At 38.4% G+C, this 11397-nt stretch overlaps 1 protein-coding gene across 2 annotated transcripts; it reads left to right on the top strand.

The window, feature by feature from the left end:
• Nucleotides 1-3626: 3626 nt before the first annotated feature.
• On the top strand, nucleotides 3627-11397 carry cdca4 (cell division cycle associated 4). 2 transcript variants are annotated; one of them, XM_066677643.1, is made up of 3 exons: nucleotides 3627-3775; nucleotides 6746-6770; nucleotides 8998-11397. In XM_066677643.1, the coding sequence occupies exon 3, from the start codon at nucleotides 9005-9007 to the stop codon at nucleotides 9887-9889; it is 885 nt and encodes a 294-aa protein (XP_066533740.1). In that variant the 5' UTR covers nucleotides 3627-3775; nucleotides 6746-6770; nucleotides 8998-9004; the 3' UTR covers nucleotides 9890-11397. The 2 variants fall into 2 exon arrangements, with proteins under 2 accessions (XP_066533740.1, XP_066533739.1); XM_066677642.1 differs by lacking the exon at nucleotides 6746-6770.

The raw sequence follows: 11397 nt of genomic DNA, 5'->3' as shown, positions 1-11397 counted from the left end.
GGGTGACATAAGGTCTGACGCAAAACTTCTTTAATACTTTCTCACATTCCTGTTTTCGTTAAGTTTTATTCATATTTCTTTATCATACATTTTCATAGTTTTAATACGTACAAATACATTTACTATAAATTGTAAGTAATGTTAAGAGGCCGGAAATAAAAACTATTACGATTTTGCCCTCCCTATTGGTGATTTAATATCCTTCTATTTTTAACAACTCGTGGACGTGCCATTTTTTTTTTCAGTGTTTCTACATTATGAATTTTATTCGCGAAATGGTTCATACTAAAGAAATACCCAGTAAAAAGGAACGTCCCTGGACGTTCGAAATAGGTCTAAAAGAAGTCTGTCCGTCAAGGACATATTTTAAACGTCAATGGACGTCCAAAATCCATCTTAATAAGTTAGTTAAGTGGTGACCAATCGATAACGTCAGTGGACGTCCAAAACGCGTTTTATACGAGTAATTTATTTCGGGACCAATTAATAACGTCAATGGACGTCCAAAAATACGCCTAATAGTCGTCTTTTCAATGTCTGTGTTTGGACGTCTTTTCAACTTTCATTTTCAACCTTAAGAGAACGTTGATTAGACGGCAGTCATTACGTTTTTTCAACGTTGAATCAACGGCTAATTGTTTACTGGGTATGCAGCAGCATAAATGTTCGCAGTGGTGGTGAAGTATCCGATGCTATCTCACAGAAAACTTTAAAATGTTTATAAACCAACTCATGCCTGATCCTTACAGAGGTATGGGTCAAGTATAAAAATTGTACAAATATACTTTTTGGATTTACCCCTACTTTGTCACGATCAATATTACAAATATTCAGTGAACAAAGTAGTTCATAGTAAACAAAATGGAATGTAAATAAAATATCTATACCCCTGGTTTCCATAAAATAATTATAATAAACTATAAAAATGTTTTAACTGCTAAAAATGATATAAGGCATTACTTTATTTTGTTTTAGTTTATAATGGTGGACACAGCTTGTTATTGCACAGAAAAAAAAGATCCAGATCTTTGGTCTTCGTGCTTCAGTAAGTCCACTAGATGGAGGTATAATAGAAAGCATGTATTTGCTAGTGCTCTTTAAACAATGGCCTCAGAATAACTGCACATTATGTGCAAGACACGTCCTCTGGTCACAGAACAGATCTCTGTGATTTAGACAATTTCAGATACATTCAAATTTATTTGAGGGAATTAGCAATGAACACGTTTGTCTTAAAACTTAGCAAAGTTATACAAATGAGATCACACTGGATTACGTATAAGAGAAACAGATCAGTACATCTCGGTCTTTATCTACCAGAGCCATACTCCTCCTTAATGACTTGCATCCTACCATATTAAACTCAGTTTATAGGTCTGAACTCCACCTCCACCTCCTTTTCCACATACCAATGAAGCAAATCACCAGTGAAATGGTAGGACTGCACAAAATCAAAGAATACTGGTAGAACTGCCCCAAATTCAAAACAGTGAGTGCCAATGACTCACACTTTCCAAGTATAAAATGTTGAATCCTAGTACGGACATGTCCAGTGCAAGACTTCTAAACACAACTGTAAAGAGTGCAATGGATTTTAACATATTCTCACTCTTCCTTACCGTTACAGCACATCCGAGTAAGACACTCGTAACCAGAAAGGCAAAGTGAACATACACACTTCCCAGATGTTATGGTTATTACACCAATGGTAGCAGAGCTGTAATTATTCAGTGATTTAAGTGGTTTTGACATGGGAGTGGGATATATGATAACAATTATCATTATAGTAAGAAATCACATCACACCATGCCTTCCTCAAAATTGTGGATATTTTCAGAAATTAAATAAAAAGGCTGAATGACTCCAATATGCATTATATATTCAGATTTACCTAGATTGTATTTTAAATATGACATTGAGCCTTTATTGTCTGTAATCAAACCTCTCTATCTGTTGTGTATCATGAACCTCTGAATGTTTTGAATATAAAAAACTGCAGCATTTTATTTTTGAAAGGATGGGTGATATGGCATGAATATAAAAACACAATATTTAAAGATAGTTCTACAATACATAAGAATCACAGTTGTATTGTGTCACCATATTGTTTTTAGTGCTCTTTATTAGCAGGACATGCAACCTCCCCGATGATGAACATGTCCGATGGTGGATATTTTTGAGCACTATTTAACCACCCATTCCAGCATGTTTATTAGGAAGCTGTGCAACAACTCAATAATTTGCCTTCTTTTAAATCGGGTTTAAAAAGCCAATACAAATATTAAATAATAAATTCAGTATTGAATCACGGGGCATCACGGTGGCGCAGGGACCTGGAGGTTGTGGGTTCGAGTCCCGCTCCGGGTGACTGTTTCCTGTGTCCGCGTGGGTTTCCTCCCCGGGTGCTCCGGTTTCCCCCCACAGTCCAAAAACACACATTGGTAGGTGGATTGGTGACTCAAAAATGTGTGTGTGTGTTGCCCTGTGAAGGACTGGTGCCCCCTCCAGGGTGTATTCCTGCCTTACACCCAATGATTCCAGGTAGGCTCTGGACCCACCGCACCCCTGAACTGGATAAGCGGTTACAGATAATGAATGAAAAAAGTATTGAATCACATTTCGGGCAAGGGAAATGTTATACATTCCTAACATGTATTCTCCCTGTGAAATTGAACAAGCAGTTGGTCAGTGTTCTTTAAATACACAGTAGATGTACTGTGACATTCACCATGGACCCCACATGTGGTAGGAAAGTTGAGATCACGCAAAAATTAATTTAACAAATACAATGCAGATGGCGTCATATTTTGAGCCGGCAGAACAAGGGCACCAAAAACTGCCTGCCTTACAATGAAGATGGCTACGAGCGAGATGGTGCACATACTTTTGCAGTAAAATAAAGCCGGCCTCATGGAGTTCCAGTAATCCAAGAAGGCCATTCAAGCCTTCCAGGCACCATGACTTCAGCTAAGTAAGGCCCCATTGTTGGCATTTACCCCATGTAGATGGACAGTTCCTTATGAACATGCAGCACCTGGGACATCTAGGGGATGTGGAGAACACACCCCAGCAATACTGGCAGAAGCAGCAGGGGAGCAGGGCAACACTAATGGCAGTGCAGACGCAGGAGACTGCTCGGGAGCTCTGATGCACTTAGGTGGTCAAAGAGAACCAGGCCTGGGGTTTTCTCTGGAAAGATAAGGGGACACCTTTGGCACGTTGCTCTGAACTGACTTGTGGTTGTCTGATCTATGGGGGCTGCACCCAGGGGCTCCGCAATGGATTTTCTTACTCTATATATAGTCTGTTCTTGATTTTCCTTTTCAGCAAAGATAATTCTGCTTGTAAGCACTAAAATGTCCTAACATTTATGACACCTTTGCTACAATATTCATATTGTGAATTAAAAGATTATAAACTAATATTATATAAAATGTATGAGTGACTCTGCTTTTATTAAAATAAGCAGGTTTCTTATTTCTTTAAAAATCCTACAAACTCGTTAATACCCCAAAAGGCTTTTGTTCGAGGGACTCCAAATGAAGTCCTGGACCGCTGTGTGTCCATCAAACTACTGTGTCCGCCCCCTCGCCCCCTTCACTCCTCTCCTCCACTCCTGCAGCTGGCCGCAGTAGAGACTCTGCGCCGCGAACCATACACTGAGTCTCTGAACGAATTCACATTCCCCTCAGCGCCGCGGCTCCTTTAACACCGCGCCCGGTTACCTCCACTCCTGCATATGTCGCTCCTCACCAAACAACACCAATAAGACCAGGTAAGTCACCCCAGCGTCCTTTTCGAGACGCGTTTTTAACGCCTCCTCACTCAGACTCTTTCTCTCCTCAGTAGAGGCTTTAAATGCGCGGTCCGTTTCGAAAAATCAGGGGCATGTTTGCGGAAGTGGCAGATTAGCTCTGTTCACGGTTAACGTTAGCTCTCCCTGGCCACACTGGTGCCTCAGAGTGAGCCATAACTCATAGACACGTTAATTTTATTTACCTTTTGGAAACCTTAGGTAACAGAAAAAAAGACAAGACTGAAAAGGGCCCGACAACAAAATGACGGAAAACCGAGCCGAGGAACTCAAAATGGCTTCCCACCTTTTGTCGTCGCTGGCCTGAGCGTTCTGCGTTAACGTTAGCATTACTAGGGTCGATTGAAACGTTTTCTTTTCTCAGCGGGTTGAAGCTTATATAGTGGGCATAAATTAAGCGTATAATTGTTCCAAAGAGGGAAAGCTAACGGATAGTGTAGTTCAAATTCGTTTTAAGGAGACTGGTCCGTGTTTACCGCTTGTTTCACCAAGAAGCCTAGGTTAGCTTCTTAACTGAATTTGCTCACCTCAGATGGTGCTGCATTGCACGTATTTAATGTGGAACGGAAAAATCGAACAAGCCGCTAACTTAAATCTGCCCCTTTCTCCGATCTCTATAATATTTTTTTCCCCCGGCAGCGGAGCGCTAACTGCTTGTCCACGTCAGGGCGGTGGGGGAGGGGAGGTGAGCAGAGTCAACTCGATGAACCGATTCTTTAAACACATCTTTTTGTTGTACGCGTTTAAACCGTTAAAGGTTCTAGTATATCTTCTCACGAGTTTACAGAGCACCTACAAATTTAATGTAGAAGTGAAAATCGAGAGGCACCCGTTATATCAGCAAAATAAGTTAAATAAATACTGCCTTCAGCTTAATGATTTAAAAAAAAAAATTATTTAATAGATAGTCCAGTGGATTTGACAATGCATTCCACCTAATTTAGTAAATCGTTTTTAGGTTCAACAATCACAGAATAAAACAAATACGTTTGACTAACTGTAAGGAATAATATAAATAAAATTTGAATGCATTTTAACAAAGAGAACGGTTTATTAAATTGGGAAATAGTGTTGTAAGCCTCTGCGTATTTACATCTACAAGCAATCTATTTGAAATACTCTTTGTCAGTAGGTCATACCCTTCTCCAATTTTGTCCAAATGTTTCTGTGCTTTGAACATTTCGAGACTGACTTGATTGGGCAAGATAAAGACATAAATAACATGACACAGACTTGCTGCATAATGCTCATGATTAGTGGACTTGCGCTCTGGGTTTCGAATCAGATTCTTTGACATGCGCAGTTCGAAAGAATCGGTTCATTAAACTGAGTCGGAATTTCCATCGCTAGTGTGCCGGTCTTCCCGGGGTGGAGTCTTGAGGAGAACCAGAGGAGAGGGACAGGACAAAATGCAGATGAAATCATAGCTTTTACCATTGGTGGAAGTCTGGCATGTTCAGTGGGATAGCCCAGGATACACACGATCTCCCAATCAAACATTTTCCACACATCTAATCTCGGACATACTGTGATGATCAAATTAACTCTTTTTTTCATTTAACTCTTGGACTGATTCGGTTGAGGATAATTAAGACCTGTTTACACCTGGCTCTAATACATATTTTTTTATGAGTGGTTCACATTCAGATTTTACTTGTCAACATGAAAAGCCATGTGAGAATAGACCCAAAGTGCATTGTCATTGGCTCACACATTACGGTTGACTCATTTTACCCATAAACGTAGGTGGTCCGAGAGAGATCTCGGCCACGTTTAACACAAGTGTATAGAGAATTCGTTTTTCAGATAAACTTGCATGAGAGACAGTGCAGGTGTGTTGTTTTTTATGGAGACCAGTGGGGAGAGTTTAACTTGAATATCTGTTGTTGTATGCGAAGAAATGACAGGAATTCTTGTCCATAAAATCGCAAAGTCATGGCACTGACCATGTTAGAAATTACTGCTTCTTTTAAACGTACATTCCTAAGTTTTGGTAGCGTATAATAAACTGGTAGCTGCATGTGAGAAATGTTTACAACAGGATAGAGGAAATAAAACAAATTATGTACTTGTTTGTGTGCTTTTTATGAGGTATAGTAAAATTGAATCTCCTCTTGTCTGTCTGGGGATGGACATCAATGACAAGTGTAAACAGAATCCTGTTAAATATGCAGATACTATCTGGATCCAAAGCACATGTTAATGCCAGGTGTAAAAAGGCCTTTAGAACCATGGTGCTATCCAATGAATCAGCCTGTGTTTGCACAAGTTTTGATGGGAATAAATGTTGTGTCACTTCACAGAGCTGATGTCTGTTTTAACCAGGACGTTCTGCAGCCACAGAGAGTCATGGTTTATCCACTGTTTACACAAGATTCAGATAGAGAACAAGCCTCGAGTTGAAATCACTACTGCACATGAACACAAACAGAGCATTTTTCTGTTTTGTTTCTTTGAGGATTCTTTTTCTGTTTTTAAATTATAAAGTGGGTAACTTCAGCTGTTCAGAGTTTTTTTTAGCTTGCCATGCCCTTGGACTGTCATGGTCCCTGCTAAAGAACTTACTATACTTTAGTTCCAGGTGGAAATGAACTTATCTAGTTTTAGAACCTATGTATGTTGGTGGATTTTTTTCAGGTCAAATTTAGAAAACAAACCAAACCAGTTCCATATTGGTGGAAAAGGGCTATTAGAGAAAAATACAAGATAAGCCTCTTGTTGGTTTAGAAAACTCAATGAAATGCTGGTATTCACTCTTAATTTAAATTTCAAATATTTCTTGGTTTGCTCTTTGCTTAAAATTTGGTTTAGACACTTTTTTCTGACTGCACTACTGATTTTTAGTGTTAATTTTGGTATAGGCTTTAGCATATTATTTAGTTTTAGTTGAACTGTGTATGTCAGCTTGCACTCTGGTCTCTGTCTCTACAGTGCTGGGATGTCACTCATGCTGCAGGTAGGCAAACCCCCCTGTCCCCTCATCCTAACTCCCTCAGTATCTGGTTAACGTGTTTTTTTGGATTGGAAGTGCGTGTGTGTGTGTGTGTGTGTGTGTGTGTGTGTGTGTGTGTGTGTGTGTGTGAGAGAGATATATTGGTAACGATCAGGCAAATCATTTCCATTATGTTAAGTCACAACCCTTAACATGAAATGACTTTGCATTGTTTAATGCTTTGCTTTTTTAGAAAATGCCTGCAATTAATGGACCTGTTGGTCTGTCTTTTTTTTTTTTTACATCTTGTGTTATTCGACAAACACTTATTACTGTTGTTCATTATTGTTATTTAGCTATAACAGCATAGGTTTCTCCACACTTCATAGTCAACCATGAGTGCTTGATCTAAGTGATGGAGGGCCCATTACCTCCCACTGAACAAAAATTCATAGGCCATCATGGACTGACACCAGTTATCTTTTGATATATTGGTTGGTGTCATGTGTTTTCTGTTTTCTGGTTGCATGTGTGTCACTTTTAGGGTCCTGTAATCCTGGTTTGCTGGCAATGGAGACTCAGTATGTGTTTGTCTATGCTTGATCTTTATTACAGTTCACGTGAATTTCTCAGTGGTATCTGGATGTCATCCAGTTTAAATGTGGATTCTTATTATTTCCTAAACACCATGCACGAAGAACGAAGGCTTGAATTTACAGTAGCACGGTTCCCACGTCCCTGTGCTCATTATGTTCTTTGGATTTAAATGTTGCTGTGGTATGATATGTAGATGATGGTTGTGTTCACATTAAATTCTAAATTTCTATATAGATTAGGTCATATAATGTGTGCAAGGGACAAATTTCTAACATCAGTCATTCATCCTTAGAGTTAACCTATGAAATGCTACATGGAAATGAAAGACTGACGTATTAGTAATAGTAGTAGTATTGTTGTTATTACTCTTAATATTATTGGTTTATTATACATATATAATACTACCATATGCTGACATAATTCCCTTGGGCCAGTGTGTTTTCATTTATATCTTCATCCATTGCGTCACCACAGCCGTGAACAGTTTTGATTCAGTAAGTTTCTTTAGAATGGTGAATTTAACATCACTATCAATAATTTTATCATGGTTATATATGTAATTTTAATGTTATGCAGATTTTCCCCTTTTTATTTAATGAAATTTTGGAATAGATTAGCTCATCCCAATATAGGCCAATATCTTCTGAGAGTTACCTTTAATATCCTTCCTGTTTAAAAGGGATGGTGACAGGTAAAAGTTACAATTCAAATAACAACCCGACCTGTCAGATTCTCCTTGCAATGAAGCTTACTGTTTGAATGTAGTTTTGCTGGCAAACCAGTATTTTACAGGTTTATAGGCCATACTGTCTGACTGCAACTTCCTACTGATTTGAAAGTCATAAATATGAAGTATCAGGAATTCTGGCCCAAATAATTCATGCATTTGGGTATTCAGTTTTCATATTAGTAGGCTATTTGTTTATTTAGTATTGAACATATTTATTTTCAGTTAATAGTTGTGACCACACCGGATGTCTAAACAGAGTTGTGGATTAAGATGATCAGAGCTAGAGCTTACTTATGAAATGTTCTTATCTTAAAACGAAGAGAAAATCAGTTACAGTGTGTATGAGTTTTTATTTTTAATGATTGAATTTGACTTATGATTTGTCAGTGTTACCAGTTTTCTTTATAAGAATTAAAATGGCAAACCATATTAATACAATAATATATTTTATTTGGTATTAGTTTTGACAAAAAAAAAAAAGTGTTTTCCACCATGGATGTGGGAGATGATATCGCAAATGGCTACCTACTCACTGAACAATGCTCTGTGTAGGGATTCTACACTATGGGTTATACTCTAAAATACTGCATTCAGTTTTAAATAAGTCTCATACAGGTTAATAGGAAATTCACATGGAGTAGAAACTTGACTTGGGTAGGCTAATCCCAAATAAATATTGTTAATAACTAATAAATAAATACTGCATAAAAATAGGCATATACATGTTGCTTTGTTCTGGGAATTTATTCATGATTTAAATAAACATACCTAGAACAATTGTACTTAAAATATGGTTCATTTTAGAGTGAAAATACACCTGTAAAATACTATTTGTGCCTGCTTTTAGTAAACATTTACTGCCAATATTGTATATGGATCTTGTGGTTTTCTGATCACCTCTCCAATTTGATCTCTATTCTGTAGGGTCGACATGTTTTCCAAAGGCACCAAGCGCAAGTTTTCAGAAGATGCTGATGAGATGTCAGACGAAAGCCTGGCTGGTGCCCAGGTGTCTTCATCCTATAGTCTACAGAGACAGTCACTGCTGGACATGTCTTTGATCAAGCTGCAGCTATGCCACATGCTGGTGGAGCCCAACCTCTGCCGTTCAGTCCTTATTGCAAACACAGTTCGGCAGATCCAGGAGGAGATGACTCACGATGGGAGTTGGCAGTTGGTCACAGAGACCTTCTGCAGTAGTAGCCAAAGCCCCTCTGAGCGCCTGGTGGCCACTGAGGTGCTTTGCAGGTCACGGGAGCAGGATGCTGAACCTAAGGTTTTTTCTGTCCTCAGTTATGAAGGATGCCGTGAAGAGGAGGTAGTAGCAGATGAATCACTGTGTCCTGTTTCAGTCAGTGACACTGCCTCCAATGTTTGTCTCTCAGAGAATGCAAGGCACTGCTGGGAAAGGGATGAGCTTGAAGTAGACAGAGATGAGGAAACCTGTAAAGGTTCTAAGCTTAGCCCAGGAGATGATGATGACGACGAGGAGGAGGAGGATGTGGATGTCGACGAAGAGGAGAGTTCCACGGAGGACCCAAAGACCATGGGACAGATCTTTGGGACCTTTGAGATCAAAAACAGTGGCCAGGGTCCTGAATCGGCTCTTGAAGAGCTGTTTTCAGACGTGGATGCCTCGTACTATGACCTTGACACCATGCTCACAGGTATTCAGAGCGCTCCTAAGATGGGTCCCTATGACCTGCTGGACAGTTTAGCCCCCTCTCATGGGCCCTCTTCCATAGGTTCACCTTCAAACTGTCGCTCTGATCTCAATGAACTAGATCATATTATGGAGATCATTGTAGGTTCTTAGATGAGATTTGTCCAGAGACTAGTGTACTTAAATGTTACCTGCTTTTCTGCCCCTTATGGAAAGCAAGTTAAATCTGCAGTCCTTTCAGGGAAAGGAGTCTGTGTCTTGTAAAGAATGGCCTTGATTTTATGAGCTGACCATAGTTATCTTATTTGCATACCCTTTGTATGTTTTTAATATTTTCTTTCTGTATTTGTCTGTCCAGACATGCTGGGGTTTTTTATTTATTTTTTTACTTTCATTAACACTACGTTGGAGAGCAGAACAAGGTGTATACAAAAGTGTAAAAGATATTTTCATATAAAGACATTGTCTAAAATATGTATATAAATATATTTTTATGATAGATACTGCTTGTTAACTATTACTGTACGCTATCGGTTTCAATCTTGTCCTTTAATGGACAGATCAGATGTCAATGTCTGGTTTCGTTTCAGTATTCAGAAACGGCAGTAAGGATAGGGTGATGCATGTCTTATTTCTGTTGTACTTTTAGGTGCATTTTGGCACCCAGCAGTTTTTTTTCCCCTCAGTATTTTGGCAATAGGCTGTTGTTCAGCTCAACTGCAGCTTTTGTTTTTTGCTATTAGAAGTCAAAGTATTCTTATATTTGTCTTATCAACAAATGAAGAATAATGGGGTCAGCCCATTCTATATTATGACTTTTAATTTATATTATTTATTTGCTGCAACTTTCATGTTGAGTGTTGGCTTTGGTCAAACTCAGGGCAGGAGAGGCTTTTATAACTCCATCAGACTCCATGGGCCTATTTCACCCAAACCTTTAGCACATGTTAATTTTTAACAGTTGGAAAAACAGTGACATGTAATTAGTCATGTTATCTGGCATGCAGTAGTCATCTGTTTAAAATACTGCTTCAAATATTGACATGTTAGACATGTTTTTTTTTTTTTGGTCATTTAGGCTGCGTTGAGACATGCAAGTAATATTTATTATTTATTTAATGCACATCAGATTTTTTTTTTTTTTTAGAAATTAGAATGACAATTTTCAACACTTCATCCATCTTCATATTCTGACTCTACACCTGAAGCAAACTCTCACTTTTCAGTGTGTCTATTAGACATACGATTTAATCGGGTAAAAATAAAAGCTTAGATGAAGTCCAGCCTGCTGTCTAAACGTAGCCTTCTAGGTCCTTGTAATGAAATATACTGTTTCTCTGATCCTATGCATTGAGTGTAGTAATACACTTACTATGCACGTGTTAAAGCACACTTAAAAGTACAGTATTTGTATTTTTTACTAGAGTCATAAAGAGGACAAGGGTTAATGGTTATCTTCCTGTTACAGAAAATATTTGGTCATGTATTAAATGAATTCTTGCATTCAGCATTGTTTTTGTACAAGCAGTTCATTCATTTAAGGGGAAATCATTGCTCCTGACAGTACTTTGCAGTTTCATTTTTAAGTATGATCTAAATCTAGAGTAGAGCATAAACATTTTATATGTGCATTGTAGCATTTTTATAACATTTTTAATAAA

Source organism: Hoplias malabaricus, chromosome 7, assembly GCF_029633855.1.
Source record: "Hoplias malabaricus isolate fHopMal1 chromosome 7, fHopMal1.hap1, whole genome shotgun sequence".
Taxonomy (NCBI): domain Eukaryota; kingdom Metazoa; phylum Chordata; class Actinopteri; order Characiformes; family Erythrinidae; genus Hoplias; species Hoplias malabaricus.
The sequence above is the reverse complement of the archived record's forward strand: the minus strand, read 5'-3'. Positions and strand labels throughout refer to the sequence as shown.